This window comes from Palaemon carinicauda, chromosome 18, assembly GCF_036898095.1.
Source record: "Palaemon carinicauda isolate YSFRI2023 chromosome 18, ASM3689809v2, whole genome shotgun sequence".
Lineage (NCBI taxonomy): Eukaryota > Metazoa > Arthropoda > Malacostraca > Decapoda > Palaemonidae > Palaemon > Palaemon carinicauda.
The window spans coordinates 66,946,106-66,967,885 of NC_090742.1; the positions used below are offsets into that span (position 1 = coordinate 66,946,106).

At 38.5% G+C, this 21,780-nt stretch overlaps 1 protein-coding gene across 3 annotated transcripts in view; it reads right to left on the reverse strand.

The window, feature by feature from the left end:
- Positions 1–17,242: 17,242 nt before the first annotated feature.
- LOC137657876 (galactosylgalactosylxylosylprotein 3-beta-glucuronosyltransferase P-like) overlaps positions 17,243–21,780 on the reverse strand; it is a 33,808-nt gene continuing 29,270 nt past the window's right edge. For all 3 annotated transcript variants that reach the window (XM_068392482.1, XM_068392484.1, XM_068392483.1), the window contains exons 6-8: positions 20,272–20,448; positions 20,021–20,131; positions 17,243–18,737 (exon numbers count right to left, since the gene is read on the reverse strand). In XM_068392482.1, coding sequence (XP_068248583.1) covers positions 18,618–18,737; positions 20,021–20,131; positions 20,272–20,448 — 408 coding nt within the window. In that variant the 3' untranslated portion in view covers positions 17,243–18,617. The remainder of the gene's footprint in view (positions 18,738–20,020; positions 20,132–20,271; positions 20,449–21,780) is intronic.

Sequence of the window (21,780 nt, forward strand, 5' to 3'; positions counted from 1 at the left end):
ACAAGGACAACGTCATTGAACGCACCATTGCCAACAGGAACACGAGTGGCAGAGCGCATGTGATTGACGGTTACGAAGGTACAGTTTATGGATGTCAGGGTGTTTGAGAGAGATTTATACTCCACACCTTTCTGGACGACAGGTGTCTGGGAGCGCGAGACCGGTCAAATATTTATCTATACAGTTGAACGTTTTCGCACTCCCAGACACCTGTCGTCAAGAAAGGGGTGACATGGAAATCTATCCTAAACACCCGGGCATCCATCAACTTATATGAGTGACTGTACCTTTCTTTTCTTCTTGAACACTGATACGTGGAGTAAATTTGTATCTGTTCAAATTCTCCTTAGCTATTGTAAGCAGCTCTTCTAAGAGAGAGAGAGAGAGAGAGAGAGAGAGAGAGAGAGAGAGAGAGAGAGAGAGAGAGAGAGAGAGAGAGACTCACAAAACAATTCATTGTTCTCTATTCTTGGGTAGTGCCCTAGCCTCTGTACCACGGTCTTCCAATGTCTTGGGTTAGAGTTCTCTTGCTCGAGAGTACACTCGGGGCCACTATTCTCTTATTTCTCTTTCTCTTGTTTTCTTAGTTTTTATAATTTATATAGTAAATATTTGTTTTAATGTTACTGTTTTCAAAATATTTTATTTTTCCTTATTTCCTTTTCTCACTGGGCTATTTTCCGTTGGAGCCTTTGGGCTTATAGCATCCTGCTTTTCGAACTAGGGTTGTAGCTTAGAAAGTAATAATAATAATAATAATAATAATAATAATAATAATAATAATAATATGTGTGAAGAAAGCTCTGGGTGATAGGAGGATAGATGTGAGAGAGGCAAGAGAGCGTGCTAGAAATAGGAATGAATGGCGAGCGATTGTGACGCAGTTCCGGTAGGCCCTGCTGCTTCCTCCGGTGCCTTAGATGACCGCGGAGGTAGCAGCAGTAGGGGACTCAGCAGTATGAAGCTTCATCTGTGGTGGAAATGTGGGAGGTTGGGCTGTGGCACCCTAGCAGTACCAGCTGAACTCGGCTGAGTTCCTGGTTAGGCTGGAGGAACGTAGAGAGTAGAGGTCCCCCCCTTTTTTTTTTTTTTTTTTTTTTTTTTTTCTTTTTTGTTTTGTTTCTTGTTGTTGTCGGCTACCCCCCAAAATTGGGGGAAGTGCCTTTGGTATATGTATGTATATGTATAATAGGATATTCTTTAACTTCCTCTTTGGACAATTCGGGGACAAGACTATAGTCACAGTAGTTACATCAAATTGAAAATGTTAAATTCAATCTTAGAAACCCTTAATGGCAATATCGTAAGGGTCTCTCTCTCTCTCTCTCTCTCTCTCTCTCTCTCTCTCTCTCTCTCTCTCTCTCTCTCTCTCTCTCTCTCTCTCGTTTTATACTATCCCAATAATAGACATTTGTCTCTGATCAAATATATTTTAAAAAATACTGAAGAAATGCCTTGAAAAAAGTTAATCTGAGGCACCATATCCAGTAATTGATTATGGCAACGTATTTCTTGCCCCATTGTTTATTTTTGTATGAAGGATACTATGCATTATTCATGTATATATATATATATATATATATATATATATATATATATATATATATATATATATATATATATATATATATATATATATATATATATATATATATATATATATATATATATATATATATATATATACAGAAGAACCACAGGGAAAATGAAAATACGAAATATACGATTAAGTCCTGACTAGTTTCGTGATACTTCTTCAGATCAGTCCTCTGAAAAAGTATCACGAAACTAGTCAGGACTTAATCGTATGTTTCGTATTTCCATTTTCCCTGTGGTTCTTCTGCATCTGAGCATCGTTTTCCTGTGATTTTTACGCATATATATATATATATATATATATATATATATATATATATATATATATATATATATATATATATATATATATATATATATATATTATACTTCGTAGGATACCTGTACAACGGTGAAGGCAACGCTAGCTTCACCCACATCGAGTACGTGTCTTCTTCTTTCGACTGCGACTTTGATCTCCTGTATTTCCCTTTCGATGTCCACGTTTGTGAAATCCATATCCAGCTGAACCAGATTGGAGGCCATAAGCCTCATTTCGATACCAGCGTGAGTGCGTTAAGACTTTGGTCTTTTCTTTACTTACTATTACATGTAACCCTTTTTTTTTTTTTTTTTTTTTTTTTGCTATTCCTTCCTGCTCTGTACAGTATGCATCATGAATGGTGATATTTGATGGCTCTAATTGAAATACTACTTCCATTACACTTAATAGAAAAAAAAAATAGAGGACATAATACTGCGACTATGTTACCGCCTAGCTTTCTATGGATATGACTGGAATAACGATTCCTACTATTACAACTACTACTATACCAGTAATTAGTAATATCACTGGTCTCGACAACAGTAGGCCTACTGATCCCATTCTCAATTGCTGGCATAACGCCAATATGTTGAATTTTGACCTAACAAGTGTGTAGATTTTTTTCCACTTTCACAGGCGATTTTTATACAACGGGACAACTTCACACTATTACAACAACTACTATTATAACAGTCATTGGTAATATCACTGGTCTCCGACAACAGTAGGCCTACTGATCCCATTCTCAATTGCTGGCATAACACCAATATGTTGAATTTTGACCTAACAAGTGTGTAGATTGTTTTCCACTTTCACAGGCGATTTTCATAGAACGGGACAACTTCACACTTCCTCTCTTTACGACTGAGCCAGTATGCCGTACTTTCATCAATCAGACAGAATACCAAGCAAATCTAGTGACGATTCACGTAAGTATGGTTCTATTTAAAAAACCTTATAGTTGAGAGAGAGAGAGAGAGAGAGAGAGAGAGAGAGAGAGAGAGAGAGAGAGAGAGAGAGAGAGAGAGAGAGAGTTTCGCGCTATGTTTGTCTAAAAGCGTCAAATGTGGCGGCCGCGATAAAAAAAAAAAAAAAAAAAAAAAAAAAAAAAACGCTAGACTTACAATAAACACGCCAGATTCGGCGCGAAAGCGCAAAAATGGCAACTATTGTCTATTGTAGGAGGTGATGTCGTGACGTCACGAGGGTCCAATTGCCGGGTTTATCCAGTGAATTAATTAATACAAATATCTTCAGCTTCTAAAATATTTAATCTATTGCATGGCATGTTAGATCATTTAAAAAAATATATTTTGAAGCAATAAGTTGATGATTGACTACCAATGAACGATGATATTTATTATAAGGAATAGTTGAATTCTCCTATCGTTATGATATGCTGTAATCATTACAGATACATTTCCATTAAAGAATTCTCCCCAACAGATTCTGATGAACAGAAGATCCGGAGCGACCGTCCTTACGACGATACTTCCGTGTATTGTCCTAACTGTCATCGGGGCTATGACGCAGTTTTTCGATAGCGAAAATTTTAGGTAAGGCGGAAATGTGCAATGTACATACATAATATAATAGTAAACTATGCTTCCATGATTTGGTCAGTGCCACATTGGTTGAATATACAGATTGAATTACTATAAAGATTTTTATAGGATAAAGGGTGCCGGTTTAGTATGTGGCCTACCTTTTGTACTCTGGTTTAGTATGTGGCCTACCTTTCGTACTCTGGTTTAGTATGTGGCCTACCTTTTGTACTCTGGTTTAGTATGTGGCCTACCTTTCGTACTCTGGTTTAGTATGTGGCCTACCTTTTGTACTCTGGTTTAGTATGTGGCCTACCTTTTGTACTCTGGTTTAGTATGTAGCCTACCTGACTTGTTAGGTTAGGTTAGGCCACATGCTAAAACAGATAGAATTTCGTAGGCCATAATCGAACGGTTAGCCCACATACTAAACCGGCAACGAATTCGGATTAATTGAGTTATTTTAAAGTGGTTTGCTTTACCTTTGCCTAGATTCAACGTATGTCTAGTGTTTCAAACAATTAACTAATTGATAACAGATATGAAATAACATTAAATTATTCCAGGTTACATACTGAATAATTCCATCCTGTTCGTAATACTAGGCTGGCAGTTAATTCTAATAGTCAGGCCCTCTCCCTCATGAGGCTCAATACTACACAGTATTCTAGAAGTTTTATTCCAGCTGTAACCAAGTTGTGGAATGATTTTCCCATTGGGGTAGTTGAATCAGCAGAACTTCAAAAGTTCAAAGTTGCAGCAAATGTTTTTATGTTGAACTGGCTGACATAAGTCTTTTTATAGTTTATATATGACATATCTGTTTTGACGTTTTTAGAATGATTTATTGTTAATTTGTTCTCATCATTTATTTATTTCCTTATTTCCTTTCCTCGCTGGGCTATTTTTCCCTATTGGAGCCCCTGGGCTTATAGCATTTTGCTTTTCCAACTACGGTTGTCGCTTGGCTAATAATAATAATAATAATAATAATAATAATAATAATAATAATAATAATAATAATAATAATAGGTCTATAGTCTAAAGTACAAAATATAACCAAACTTGTTATATGCTAAAATATTTCATATGTAAATCTGATGGGAGTTTTTCAATATTTGTGTCAATAATGAAAATAAAAATTATTGCTCTTTCGGCCTAACCAACTTCACAATTTCATCTGTACCATCAATTAATTTGCAAACAACAATAAAGCTACATTCTATGACCAATTGAATATCTGAGATAATATAATATATTATATTGACCATTAAGATTAAATTTGGGTAAAAATTATATTCATAGAGAAGGATTGTTGAAAGGCATAAACATCCTATATATATATATATATATATATATATATATATATATATATATATATATATATATATATATATATATATATATATATATATATATATATATATATATATATATATATATATATATATATATATATATATATATATATATATATATATATATATATATATATATATATATATATATATATATATATATATATATATATATATATATATATATATATATATATATATATATATATATATATATATATATATATATATATATATATATATATATATATATATATATATATATATATATATATATATATATATATATATATATATATATATATATATATATATATATATATATATATATATATATATATATATATATATATATATATATATATATATATATATATATATATATATATATTATATATATATATATATATATATATATATATATATATATATATATATATATATATATATATATATATATATATATATATATATATATATATATATATATATATATATATATATATATATATATATATATATATATATATATATATATATATATATATATATATATATATATATATATATATATATATATATATATATATATATATATATATATATATATATATATATATATATATATATATATATATATATATATATATATATATATATATATATATATATATATATATATATATATATATATATATATATATATATATATATATATATATATATATATATATATATATATATATATATATATATATATATATATATATATATATATATATATATATATATATATATATATATATATATATATATATATATATATATATATATATATATATATATATATATATATATATATATATATATTTCTGGGCTCAAGCCATGGCGTCCTGATGGAAGGTTCCTGTTTGGTAGCTTCCTTGGGTATAAGACTACTAAGATATTCCCAGAGAATTTAACCACAGGTTATCACAGAATTCTAACTTCTGGAGCGAGTATCTCAAAGGTTTCCCTTTAAGACATCGTAATACAACAGGGGACACGCATGTCTGAACGTGCCACATAGCTATCTCCACCCCGAACAGAGTTAATGCTTCGGTGTGTAAGGGCTGAGAATATCTGGGAGCCGTTCCACAGCTAATCTCACTCGTGGCTACTACTGATACTCGAGACGTAAACAAACGGACGCCATTGCTCTAATGACGTCACGCGCGTCTTTATCCTTTGTTTAGTAGCTGCCCTACTTAGACGGATTTTCCCTTGTGTTATCTTTATCGCTTTGCATCTTCGCTATGTCGTTACCTTCAGCCTCGCCTTCTTCTGGAAAGTTGAGTACAAGGTTCCAGTATTGTTTAATTAAGCTCTGGCCGTAAAGTAAATATTATTTTGCGAAATAATTGATGTTTTGTGGCAGAGCTGTGCCTCTACCGGACCCGCCATTTTATGGCGTCGTTGTTGTTTTGCATGTCTTATTTAGTTAGCCACAACAACGCTTCCGGCATTATATACTAATCGAATACATTAGTTTATTTAGTCTTCATAGCTAGGAACTTTTATATCGTGTTTAGACGCTTTTTATCGGTCATCGATTGACCTCATACCAGTCGGCTTCTATAGCCCCCAGGCCAGGAGCCTACATACAAGTGTTCATGCATGATTTATTAGTGATCCTAGACTAAGTTATGAAGATAGTGGCATTATTATTTTACAATACTTTTGACAGTGATGCAAATGTTTTCGCCTTCAGGGACCATATAGGGGATAGGCTAGTCAGTGATTCTTTCTAGCCTAACCTAACCTTAGGACCCCTATATGCTTCCTTTATCCCCTGCCTTGGCATTCCCTCTATTTAGCCTTGATCCCTTTTCTGAGTAAAGGGATTAATTGTCTAATAGAGTATTTATCGCCTCTCGGTCCTCCCTAAAGGAATGAACCCCCTTTAGGATTGCGTCTGAGAGTGAGGTTAGGCTAGCCTACCTCTATAGCTAGGATAGTCTATGACTTTCCTGCGATAGCGATACGTCTTCTTCCTTGCCTAGTTCAGGACTTTTAGCCCTGTTCTAGGTCGGGTTAGGAAGGTTTCTCTGTTCCATGCTGAAACTGTACTCTTGCACCGTTTTAGCCGATCAGCCTGATCTTAGGTTAGGGAGTGTCCTCCCTTCCCTTAGTGGCCGCTCTGGTACAGAAACCCTTCCTGGGAAGACCTCTCTCTTCTCCCTCCCCACCTATCTCTTGTATAGCCTAGCCTATGCTTAGGTTAGTTTATACTCATCTGTCCCCTGTCCTACAACTCCTCCTTAGGGTGGATGAGTAGGGCTACCCGAGCTTCCCTGTGCAGTCCGCTCTGGTACATATACCTTCATAGTGTCCTATAAGGTTAGTTACTAGTATAGTTCTGCATATGGGAGTCTCCCCCCCCTCCCCTCTTGGGTGTTCCCTAGCCCTCCCTTGGGCTACCTAGCTCCCGGTCCCTAGTGACCCCTGCTTATGGATGTTAGAGCCTGCCTCTATCATGGGTACACCCTCTCAGGGAGGGGGAGGGATGTCTGGAACCCTGACGGTACTTCCTGCATCCCTTCCCCCCTCCCCCTGTCTCTCTATCTATCCGGGTGCCGGTCTCTTGCCGCCTCTACTGTCGGCAATACCTGCCTCCTTCTTGGTGACTTCCCTACCCTTGCCGCCAGCCCCCCGTGTACCGAGGGACTGCCGGCTGCTGCCGGCTACTACCGGCGGCTCTCCTACTCCTATCTAATCGTCCGCTTGCCGGTCGATCACCGGAGTGCCGGCATATACTGCCGGCAACCCGATACTACCTGTACCATCCTTATCCCAGTCACCAACCTGGCATCCTCCGGCTGCCGGAGCCGCCGCTTCCTGCCGGCGTGCCGCCGTTGTGCCGGCGGCCGCCATCCTGGTATCTAACTGACTTTTGAAAATTGTCTGTTCTAATGCCAGAATCTATGCGGGAGCGAGCTCCGGCATGCCGGCGGCTTGCCGGATGCCCCAGAGGCGTCAAGAATACTTGCACCCCCTCACTGTAGCTATCATAAGACTAGGATAGCCCTACATAGCAAATAGATAAGCTGCTTTTGCTTTTAAGATCAGTACCTAGTACTGCTCTATTAGTGATCATGCTGTCTCTTTGCATTCTTCTAATTCCAGCATGCTATGTGCATCTTAGCACGGCTGGTTGCCAGAAGCAGTTACCTTTAATGAGGCCTTCTGGCTCTTAACTGGGAACCGAATGAATTCGATCCCAATCTTGTCCTTGGTTTTCCATGGAGTTCCAAAATAATGGGAATCCTAGGAAACTATATCCAATGATCTCGGTCATTTGGATTATCCCAGGACCAAGCTTATGGTAACCAGCCGGGCGAGATGCATGGAGCGTGTTCTCCTTTACTGTTTTCATTCTCTATGCATCACACCTTCTTTAAGTTAAAATTAATGATTAGTATTAACTTAGTTTAAGAGCCATTCTTATGACTCCCCCATACTCATTTTCTCTTTCTTCCACAGGAGGAGCAGATGAAGTGTGACTTCGCCTTCTGCGCTGTGAAACGCCCGCAGTTTTACGGGCATACGGCTTGCAGGACTCACGCCCCTTGTGCAGACAAGAAAGGGGATTTGAAGTTCTGGAATCCACTGGATTGTACGGTCTGCCAGGCCCACCTAGTTGAGGCCTTCCATAACCCTCCCTCAGCGGAGGTTAGAGACATTTCTCGTGAAAAGCTGCGCAAGTGGGTGCGTGGCTTTCAGAAAAATGCTACCGGACCGTACCTGGCCACCGAAGAACTGAGGTCCCTGTTGTTCCCTAAGGCCTCCCCTGACTCAGTGGTTCCAAAAGAAGCAATTCCCACTGTCCAAATTACGGTGGAACCTGATGTGGTCATGGCTCAGTCCATGCACGAGTGTCGTTTAGATTCCGAGGATGATGAACAGATCTCTGACGTCTCGGAAGACACGGAGAAGACGCTTATGGCTCAAGGAGCCGAAGAGGACGAAGACAAGGTGGAATACACCGAGTCGGAGCTTGGAGCTCCTCCCTCATCCATCCCTCCGCCTACTCCTACACCGACGGATGTGTCCATTCCGTCTACCTCCTCGACCCCGGATCCTTCCTCTTCTACCCAAGAACTGATCCGGCTGATTAGAGCTGTCATGGACGACAGACTGAAGGAGAACCAGGAGTCCATCAGGTCAATGATTGGATCCAGAGAACCGAAGAAGATTTCGGTCAAGGATCTCCCAGCTTGCTCTCATGCCAACCCGTGGAGGTATGCAGAGCATATGGTTATTGCGACCGGCAGGATCTTTGTTAGTGACAAGATCGGCACGGTCCCGTTGGAAGATGTGGAGTTCTTCCCAAGCTTCGAGGCCTACCCGGACTGTTACGTCCGGCTTCGTTCCGAACCTGCCTCGAAGGAAGAGACCGAACCTAAAGAAGAGATAGTGTTCGATCTCGCAAAGGCCCAGGCTATGCTAGCCTCCGCATTTAAGAGTAGGGGCTTTACCTGCTCTAAGCTTCCAGCCTTGAGCAAGAAGCATCCTACATACGTCGCACCTGACACTGCGGTTCTTCCTTTCTTGGAAAAGGCCTTAGCTGCATGCCTTAAAGCGGCGGAAGAAGGAAAACCCTGCCCTGCACTGGAGGAGTGCAGACCCTTCTCCATCGTGACCCCCCCTGACGCTCGACACTGGAAAGATGTTCAGCATACTTTCGTCGTGGGTAGGCTCGATCCTGACGTCGCCGGACGTCAGTTTAATGAAGACCTCCCTAAGCTCAATGATCACCTCCTTCGCCGGGAACAAGACACGAAGGAGAGGCTTGCGGCATCTCTTTCTCATCAAGTCCAACTGGAAGTGATGGCCTGTGACACAAGAGTACCTGATCACTACATGGTACTAGCCAAATCCCACTTACTTACAGTAATGAAGGACTTGTACCATTTCATAAAGGCTCGTAGAGCCTGTCGTGAATTCGTGTTTGCCGGTGCCACCGTGAAACACGAACCCCGGAGGCTGATTTCCTCCAACATCTGGGGAAAGCACCTGTTTCCTTCTGACCTTGTCAAGGAAATAACTGACAGAGCCGCCACGGAGAATAGGAACCTTCTCCACAAGTGGGGCATGTCCAGAAAAAGGAAACCCTCTCAGGACGATGGACCTCAGCCTAAGAGGAAACCACAAAAGCCAAAACCCCAGCAACGTCAGCAACGACGTCAGTTTCCGGGACCCGCTACCTCCCAAGTGGTTGCCCAACCACAGCAGACCTTTCAATTGGTCCCCCAACCGGTGTTGTCACAGTCACCGGTCTTCACCCCTGCCTTTGAGCAACCATCCACTACCTTTCATGCCAAAGGTAGAGGCTCGTCCAGGGGTGCAAGCAGAGACGCATCTCGTCGTCCCTCCAGAGGTAGAGGAGGAAAGGGAGCTAGCGGCCGAGGCAACAAGTCCTCGGGACACCAGAAGCAATGAAGTGCTTCCGGTGGGAGGAAGACTCCGCCAATTCCAGGATCGTTGGACCTTCGATCCCTGGGCACACAGCATCATCAAGAACGGTCTAGGCTGGAGTTGGACGCAACCACCCCCAATCTTCCAGCGGTTCTTCCAACAATCGACCCCCATTCTGGAAGAATATGTTCTAGACCTCTTGAACAAGAAGGTGATAAGGAAGGTAAAGTCCACCAGGTTCCAAGGGAGACTGTTTTGCGTTCCCAAGAAGGACTCAGACAAACTCAGAGTCATTCTGGACTTATCCCCCCTCAACAAGTTCATAGAGAACAACAAATTCAAGATGCTGACGCTTCAACAAATAAGGACCCTTCTGCCTCAAGGTTCCTACACGGTCTCTATAGACCTGGCGGATGCCTATTGGCACATTCCAATGAACCATCACGCTTCCTCCTACCTAGGATTTCGACTCCAAAGGAAAAGCTACGCCTTCCGGGCCATGCCATTCGGCCTCAATGTGGCCCCTCGGATCTTCACAAAGCTGGCGGATGCCATAGTACAACAGCTCCGCCTAAGAAACGTCCAGGTGATGGCCTACCTCGACGACTGGCTAGTCTGGGCTCCATCGCCCGAAGAGTGTGCAAAGTCTTGCAACGAAGTTACCCAGTACCTAGAACACCTGGGATTCAAGATCAACGAGAAGAAATCTCGCCTCTCTCCAGCTCAGAAGTTTCAGTGGTTGGGAATCCACTGGAATCTTCAGTCACACCGCCTTTCCATCCCCCAGAAGAAAAGGAAGGAAATAGCAGGGTCTGTCAAGCGACTACTGAAATCCAAACGCATTTCAAGACGACAGCAGGAACGAGTTCTAGGCTCTCTACAATTCGCCTCAGTGACAAACCCAGTGCTTCGCGCACAGCTAAAGGATGCCGCGGGAGTCTGGAGACGCTCGGCATCCATCGCTCGAAGAGACCTCAAGAGACGGCTTCCAAACAGACTTCGACGCCTCCTAAAGCCGTGGTCGGAAGCAAAGGCCCTGAAAAGGTCCATTCCTCTCCAACACCCTCCTCCATCACTCAACATCCACACGGATGCCTCACTGGAAGGCTGGGGAGGTCACTCCCACCTGAAACAAGCTCAAGGGACCTGGTCTCCACTATTCAAGACGTTCCACATAAACATCTTGGAGGCCATGGCGGTCCTTCTAACTCTGAAGAAGTTATCCCCGCCGCCCTCGATCCACATCCGTCTAACCCTAGACAACTCGGTGGTAGTTCGTTGTCTCAATCGCCAAGGCTCAAGATCGCCCCAGATAAATCAGGTGCTTCTCCCAATCTTCCGTCTGGCGGAGAAGAAGAAGTGGCACCTGTCTGCAGTTCACCTACAAGGATTCCGCAATGTGACAGCGGATGCTCTATCTCGGACAAACCCGATAGAGTCGGAATGGTCTCTAGACGCAAGATCATTCTCCTTCATCTCTCATCAAGTCCCAGAACTTCAGATAGATCTCTTTGCAACGAGCGACAACAATCAACTTCCTCTGTACGTAGCCCCGTACGAGGACCCCAAAGCAGAAGCGGTGGACGCCATGTCACTGGACTGGAACAGATGGTCCAAGATATACCTGTTCCCTCCCACCAACCTTCTGTTGAAAGTCCTCTCCAAACTGAGAACCTTCAAAGGGACAGCGGCCCTAGTGGCTCCCAAGTGGCCCCGGAGCAACTGGTACCCCCCTGGTCCTGGAGCTGCAGCCCAAGCTGATCCCTCTCCCGGGCCCAGTTCTCTCTCAACAAGTACAGAAGTCGACTGTCTTCGCTTCATCATCGAAAATCAAGGACCTTCATCTCATGATTTTCTCTCCCTTGCCGCAAAGAAGAGGTTTGGGATCTCGAAGAAAAGTCTAGACTTCCTAGAGGAATACAAGACCGAATCCACGAGACGGCAATATGAATCATCCTGGAGGAAATGGGTCTCCTTTGTCAAGGCAAAAAATCCTAAAGAAATCACCATTGATTTCTGTATATCCTTCTTCATTCACCTTCATGGACAAGGATTAGCAGCCAATACGATTTCAACCTGCAAATCGGCTTTGACTAGACCAATTCTATATGCTTTCCAAATTGATCTGTCCAACGACATCTTTAACAAATTACCAAAAGCATGTGCTCGCCTACGCCCAGCACCCCCTCCGAAACCGATCTCCTGGTCACTAGACAAGGTACTCCATTTCGCCTCTAACTTGGACAACGATTCATGCCCCCTCAAGGATCTGACTCAGAAAGTTATATTTTTATTTGCTCTCGCCTCGGGAGCTCGAGTCAGCGAAATAGTGGCATTATCAAGAGAAGAGGGACACATCCTGTTTGCTGATTCAGGAGAAGTGACCCTCTCCCCTGATCCGACGTTTCTCGCTAAAAACAAATTACCCACCAAAAGATGGGGCCCTTGGAGAATATGCCCCCTGAAGGAGGATGTCTCTCTATGTCCAGTAGAGAGTCTCAAGGTCTATCTTCGCAGAACTTCGAACTTTGGTGGAGGCCAACTCTTCAAAGGAGAAACATCGGGCAGCGACCTGTCACTGAAACAATTAAGAGCGAAAATCACCTACTTCATTCGCAGAGCGGATCCGAACAGTACACCCGCTGGTCATGATCCTAGAAAAGTGGCATCGTCTCTGAACTTCTTTCAGAGCATGGACTTTGAGAGCCTTAAAAACTTTACGGGCTGGAAGTCCTCGCGAGTTTTCTTTAAACATTATGCGAAACAAGTGCACGAAGTCAAACATTTTGTGGTAGCCGCAGGTAGTGTTATGAAACCTGCACCTAACTCTGCGTAGAACAGTGAGTTACTTGGGACTCTAACTCTTCGGGTGCCTATGTTGACCCTCGAGCGATTCATAGTGATGTCTAAAAACACTTAGTGCTTTTATAACTGTTCTTATCCCAGGTGAAATGTCATAGTGTCACACAAGTGCCGCATGCCTTGAGCATGATGTGTTGTTTAAAGACTTGCGTTCCTCGAGAACGAGTACCTACTAATCCTGAAATTCCTTTTCAGATTCAAGAGCAAGCCTTTATTTCTATGTACATTATTATTACTGTAAATGAACTTTACTTTTGCTGTAAATTATTTAATTTCTGCATTGTGAAATAAAATTTTTATTTTATTACTTATGCGTCTCTTTCAGCTCCTACCTTCTATGAAATACATACTGTCATAGTTTTATTTATTCCTCCTCTCTTATGGTCATGAAGAATTTAAGATGTCTAATCCTAAATTATATTCACCCTGTCTCAGTAAGGTTCCTACACGAATACTTACTTCTGATAACCAAGAGATGAACTCTATACACAGTGCCCAACCACCACTGGCCTAATTCAGAATGTTCCTATACAAATATCAAACATTCTGCTTCATCTCTAAGTTCTTAAAAGTTCTTCTGTCAGGATGAATAGCCCTTCAATACCACTTTGACGTCGGCATAGCCCATGGGAACTTCCTACCAATGGGGGGCAGGATACTTCGTTCCTATGGTTCTTTACCTAAGATTACTTTGCTGTTTTGTCAATGCCTAGGCACTTAACACTGGGGGAAAATCTACCACGATACATTGATTCTCTGGTACTCTTCCATCAGGACGCCATGGCTTGAGCCCAGAAAACGGATTTTGAGCGAAGCGAAAAATCTATTTTTGGGTGAGATAGCCATGGCGTCCTGATGGACCCTCCCTACTACTTCGTCCAGTTTTGTTCCCACCCTACACAATTGTATCATGGTGATGGGCAGCAACTGGCGTCAGGATAAAGACGCGCGTGACGTCATTAGAGCAATGGCGTCCGTTTGTTTACGTCTCGAGTATCAGTAGTAGCCACGAGTGAGATTAGCTGTGGAACGGCTCCCAGATATTCTCAGCCCTTACACACCGAAGCATTAACTCTGTTCGGGGTGGAGATAGCTATGTGGCACGTTCAGACATGCGTGTCCCCTGTTGTATTACGATGTCTTAAAGGGAAACCTTTGAGATACTCGCTCCAGAAGTTAGAATTCTGTGATAACCTGTGGTTAAATTCTCTGGGAATATCTTAGTAGTCTTATACCCAAGGAAGCTACCAAACAGGAACCTTCCATCAGGACGCCATGGCTATCTCACCCAAAAATAGATTTTTCGCTTCGCTCAAAATCCGTTATATATATATATATATATATATATATATATATATATATATATATATATATATATATATATATATATATATATATATATTTTATATATATATATATATATATATATATACAGATTCAACCATGCTACAACCCGCTGGTTTGGCAATTTACGGGAGAGCGTGGTTTCCGAGTATTGGATACCTCTCGGGGAACCCCCTATCACCAGGGTATGACTACTCCTCTTCCGAGGAAAGAAATATAGTTTTATACATAGCCAGACACGTGATCTTTACTACATAGGGGAGAATTGCTTTATTCATTAAAGAAATTTTGACGGTGATCTGTCATAATTTAGTCTGCCTCATACCGAAAACTTTGTAAGCCTATGCATTGATACCACCCACCCCCCACCTCAATGGCAAATATGCTGCGGAGACCCCTGTACACCAACGAAATGCTTAATCAAAAGTTACTAACCAGAATCTTTTCCGTTTCTATTTCCAGCGACCGGATAATGGTAACGCTCTCCTGCTTGATTGTGGTAGCGGCCCTCATTTCGCAAGTCTCTTCCTCGTCCCCTAGTTCGGCTCAACCCAAGCTTATCGACATGTTCTTTTTCTACTCGATGATTCGACTATTTCACTGCTTCCTCCACCACACGCTACTCTGCATGCTGAGTTATTACATGGATAGAAAAGAGGAGGGCGATGAAAAACAAAAACTCAAAACGGACGACGTTCCATTGGCGGCATCCTACATTCCACCTTCCAAGATCTGGCCGGTCAGCGCCTGGCAACTGGGGACAGTGGGGAGTGGGACAGCCGAGCCGCCAAAACCTTCTTCAGAAAGAAAAGCCAGAATTTACAAAATTATCAATTACTCTAGTATTTTCATCGGGTTTATCTTGGATGTTATAGTTTATGCTATACTTACCTACATGGCTATCAAGCATAATTATGAAGTTCTGAAAGATTACAAGACAAATTGTGAAAAATGAAGAGTTCTTTCAAATGACCGAAGAACATACAGGACAATGTAATTCCTGAGCAAATCTTAGTTTTCATCATGCCACTTGCTGTTGAATCACCCCACGTTTACAATAATTCAGTATCCATTGCTTTCCTCGTTTCTATTTCGAAAACTGTATAAGATAAGTCACTTACATAAATTCAAGCACACCTCACTGTTTTCCTCTCAGCCTAAGGCATACTTATGACGAATTCTAAGATCAATGTTTCATCTTTGATTTATTTGCCTCACGATGTTGGACTGGATAACCTATTTCACTGATAAATTGTTATATATAATCATAAGATGACCTGATCAAATAAAAACAGGGCCTTGTTTTTCATTAAGTAAGTAATGCAACAACTACATCTATTGTATTTGTTATTAATGTCATGAAAACTACATCATATACATACATATATATATATATATATATATATATATATATATATATATATATATATATATATATATATATATATATATATGTGTGTGTGTGTGTGTGTGTGTGTGTGTTTTGTGCATGACGTTTGTCAATAGTATTTAGCATGACATTATGAATAGACCTACCCTATTGATATTCAGTTAACTGTGCTATGGGGATAATTTGCGCTCACAGAGAGTTCTATATAGAAACAGACCTAGTATCTATTCTGACCACGATTGAAACCCAATAATCTAACGATCATAGGCTAAAAGTATATTTATAGAATAGATAGACTATGTGTAGGCCTATATCTTTATAAATACATAACTACAAACATAATACTGGTAATAGGGATTCTAAGGTAATCATAGGTCTATATCGTATCCACAGATTTACATGAAAATTATCTATTTTTTTATTATTTCATTCTTCTGAATTATCTTCATTCATCGACTTGAATGAAACTTGATAGCTTACCTGAAGGTATCTATGGCTCGGCTACAGCACTGGTCACGTTTGCTAGATGCGTGGATGGTTAATCTACCTACCTTTTCAGACCACCGAGTAGCAAATGAACCCCAGTGTTTGTTGATGTTATGGTTATATGTAAATTACGCATTCTGGCCTTGCTCTTAGCTTTTTAAAACTGAATTGTAGATATCTAAATCATATGAAATAAAACATGGAATGAATAATAATTTCCGTATGTTTGTTTATATGGTAGATTTTATACTCCAGTATAAAATTTTTAAACAGATTATTACTATTTATGTATTTAATAAGGAGAAAAAAAAAATGAATGACAATTTAGGCGTCTGTGATTTTGTGAATATTCCACAAAAGGATTTGACAGAATAAACTTTTATTCTGATCTTCGTCCTCACTTGGAAATGAAGACCTAATTGCATGAAACGTTCTAAAGTCTTAATGATATTTCAACTGTCTCGATCACTCTGGAGTTTGATCAAAGGCCGTTCTGTATACAGTGTGTTTTGATTATTTCGTTTTTTATCGTGTGTTATGCATTTGTTTTACTTCATGCATTTTGTGGAAATAAATGAAATTAACCTATATAATATGAAGTATTTCTCAAATGAAGAGGAGTGAATTTATTCCATACTACTGTAAAAATACAATTGGCTAAAACTTATTATTATTTTTATTATTATCCCCGTTCATTTTATTATTATTATTATTATTATTATTATTATTATTATTATTATTATTATTATTATTGTTATTATTATTATTATTAGTGCACCTGCCAATGTTTAGGCTATTTCTATTCCACTAGTCTATAAAAATATATTTTTTCAAGTTATTTCATCATTTTCCTTATATTAGAGGTAAATAAATGATATTTCTTTGTAAAATATTTATTCTACCATACATTTATTATTGTTGATGTTCATGATTTATTGTTGTTATGGAGTTGATTACGTTTAGGAGCAATCTTTTAAAAATTACGGCTGGTCAAAACAAATTTACTTTTTAACAGCACATAAGACAGAATTAGTATCATCTCCTGAATTGTGCTGCTTCGCTGTGAGGTCGACCTGCTCTACATTTCCATTATCATTTCGTTCTGTAGCTGTTCTCGTCTACATTTCCATTATCATGTCTGTCTACGACTGTTCTCTTCTACATTTCCATTATCATATCTCTGCAGCTGTTCTCTATTATATTTCCATTATCGTAACTTTCTGCAGTTGTTCTCTTTTACATTTCCATTATCATATCTTTCTGCAGCTGTTCTCTTCTACACATTCATTATCGTATCTTTATGCAGCTGTTCTCGTTTACATTTTCCTTGTCATATCTTTCTGCAGCTGCTCTCTTCTACATTTCCATTACCATATCTTTCTGAAGCTGCTCTCTTCTACATTTCCATAATCGTATCTTTCTGTAGCCATTCTCTTCTACATTTCCATAATCACATCTTTCTCCAACTGTTCTCATCTACATTTCCATTATCATATCTTTCTGCAGATGTTCTCTTCTACACTTTCATTATCGTATCTTTCTGCAGCTGCTCTCTTCTACATTTCCATTATCATATCTTTCTGCAGCTGTTCTCTTCTACCTTTCCATTATCATATTTTTCTGCAACTTTTTTCTTCTATATTTCCATAATTGTATGTTTCTGCAGCTGTTCACTTCTACATTTCCATTATCATATCTTTCTGCAACCATTCTCTTCTACATTTCCATTATCGTATCTTTCTGCAACTGCTCTCTTCTACATTTCCATAATTGTATCTTTCTGCAGCCATTCTCTTCTACATTTCCATTATCACATCTTTCTACAGCTGTTCTCTTCTACATTTCCAATATCGTAACTTTCGGTAGTTGTTCATTTCTACATTTCCATGACCATACCTTTCGACAGCTGTTCTCTTCTATATTTCCATTATCGTATGTTTCTGCGTATGTTCTCTTCTACATTTTCAGTATCATATCTTTCGGCGTCTGTTCTCTTCTACATTTCCAGTATCGTATCTTTCTGCAGCCGTTCTCTTCTACATCTACATTATCATATCTTTCTGTAGCTGTTCTCTTCTACATTTCCAGTATCGTATCTTTCTATAGCCGTTCTCTTCTACATTTTCAGTATCATACTTTTCGACAGCTGTTCTCTTCTACATTTCCATTATCGTATGTTTCTGCGTCTGTTCTCTTCTACATTTCCAGTATCGTATCTTTCTGCAGCCGTTCTCTTTTACAGCCACATTATCATATCTTTCTGTAGCTGTTCTCTTCTACATTTCCAGTATCATATCTTTCTGCAGCTGTCTAAGGTTCGTTCCGTCATATTTTGTGTTTAAAATCGTCTTTTTCGAAGGTTTGTTCGGTCTTGTTTTCGTGTGCCAGACATATATCTGCGTAGTAGGAAATTCATAAAAAAAAAAAAAAAAAAAAAAAATTGCTATCTTAGTGGGAATTCAATAAAGTTTATTCAATGAGGAAATGAAGCTGGTTATTTGAAAAACAAAATCGTCAGCCTATCTCTTTTTAATAAATGTACTTATAAATATTATACTATAAATAATATATATGTTTAAAGATAAATTCTGTGAGGAAATATTACTGTTTATTCTGTAAATCTTTTTCCTGTCTTTTTAAGATTAAATCAAATAAGATATTACAGTTTATTGTTAAAAAGGCAGAGGTATATTAATTGTGTTTTCTTAAAACGATTACTCTTCTTCTATATTTTCAAGCGTGAATTCAGGAGGGAGATATTACTTATAAAAAGAAAAAATATTTCATGAAGGTGGCATAAAAATTATTACGTAAGAAAAAATGTGGAAATTCCATTAGAAAATAATACCATTTATTAAAAGTATTAAAATTACTAAAAGTATTGAAAGCATTAAAAGTATTAAATGTATTAAAAGTATTAAAAGTGCTATTCATTCCTCTATTTTAGAAGCTAAATATAACTTTAAAGTTGAAAAAAAAATTATGTAATGTTTTTTTTCTTTTTCTTTTTTTAATTGTTTAATATGAACCTGAAATCCCCAAATTCCAGTGAGGATTTAAAACTTCTGGGAATTTTTTTTTTTTTTTTTGAAAAATTCTAAGCTCTCTTCACGGGTGGTTTAAGACAAACCAGATTACTGCATTCAAAATAATATGAAATAGTAGTTCGTGAATGTATGTATGTATGTACGTACATTGCATGCCTCTATATATATATATATATATATATATATATATATATATATATATATATATATATATATATATATATATATATATATATATATATATATATATATATATTCTATATATATATATATATATATATATATATATATATATATATATATATATATATATATATATATATATATATATATGTATATATATATATATATATATATATATATATATATATATATATATATATATATATATATGTATATTCTATATATATATATATATATATATATATATATATATATATATATATATATATATATTCGTATATATATACGGTATATATATATATATATATTATATATATATATATATATATATATATATATATATATATATATATAGAGAGAGAGAGAGAGAGAGAGAGAGAGAGAGAGAGAGAGAGAGAGAGAGAGAGAGAGAGAGAGAGAGAGAGAGAGAGAGAGAGAGAGAGAGATACCTTCGTGCACCCATCCGCTAGAAACTCGACCTCTTTAGGATCAATCTGGAGGCTTCGCAAAAACCCATCTTCTTCAAAACCTGCCTTGTAAGGCATTATAGCCTTTGGTTTCTGAAAAGACGTGAAAAAGAGAATTATTATTATTATTATTATTAAGAATTCAACCCCAATAACAACATACATTTCTACATTAACTCCAGCTTCGAACAGTGAAACGGCTACGTCGAACCACAGCCTCAGCCTCTACCTACCTGCAGGAGATACGGCACACTGAAGGCAAACCCAGCCATGTCCACGGGGAACTTCCTCCCTCCCCGCCACCCGTCATACCAGTCGAAAAAAGACCCGTTTTTGACGACAGGGGTCGAGAGGCCGTATGACGTCACCAGCCCCACTGGAAACGCCGAGACTCTCTTCGTGCGTCGGATCTGTATTCAAAAAGAAGAAGAAGAAGAAATAAACATATCCTTATTTATACGATTGCTAATAGAGGTGTATGGCAAGCTATGGGTTAACCATTACGGCAGTTAAAAAGTAAGTAAATCATGCTGTTATTTACATAATAGGTATATAATGGATGTTTGCCAGTCGAGAAGTCACAGTAGTGTGAAAGTTCGAGTGATGGACTCAGAGCAGTATAAAAAAAAAAGGGATAAAGTATAGGCCTACTCTTCGGGATAAAGTATAGACCTACTGTTAGTAACAAAGTAGTTTTTACGAGAAGCTTTATGACTCAGTCACGCATTTAAGATTCAATTTTGCTAATCACGACGTCATCACGCGGTAAATACAACTAAATCGGCAACAATCGCCACAATTAGTTACCGCATCGCCAAGTTTGGTGACATGCGCCAAGTGATTTAAACCGTTTAAAACATGCGCAGTACGGCGCTCAACTGTCATTTGTCACTGTCATTGCACACTGTGCTACAATGTTGCAATGGCATCACCATTTGCTCTAAATTAGATTACGCAAATCATAACTCAATATTGTGATGTGTGCCAATCCATTACAAAGTGCACCATACATTATTATTATTATTATTATTATTATTATTATTATTATTATTATTTGCTAATCAACACCCCATAGCTGAAAAAGCAGAATGCTATGCCCACGGGCTCCAACAGGGAAAATAGCTCAGTGAGGAAAGGTAACAAGGAAAAATAAAATATCTTAAGAACAGTAACAGCATTAAAATGAGTATTTCCTAAATAAACTATAAAAACTTTAACAAAACAAGAGGAAGAGAAATAAGATAGAAGTGTGCCCGAGTGTACCCCTCAAGCAAGTACACCCACTTTGCCGCATTATTATTATTATTATTATTATTATTATTATTATTATTATTATTATTATTATTATTATTATTATTATTATTACCTCTACTACTACTACTACTACTAATACTACTACTATTAGCTAAGCTATAACCCTAATTGGAAAAGCAAGCATTAGTTAGAATGTAGCAACACTGCCTAGTGCATGTCTCCAAGCTTCAGAGCCAGCAGCCAAACACGAGGCACTCAGCAATCTTTCATAAGCACCCTCAAGATGACCTCTGTTGCTCTCCAGGAGCTGTACCCTTTGTTGGATATCATCATTAACTTCGTGAGGAAAGACCGGTGACAATTTCACCTGGAATTTATATGGTTGAATTGATGTAGCCTACTGTACACAACATAGTAAAGGTGCTATGTAAGTCAATCTCTTTTAGCGAGGCAGATTTGCACCGACTCGCAGCGGTTCTCTTTTAGCT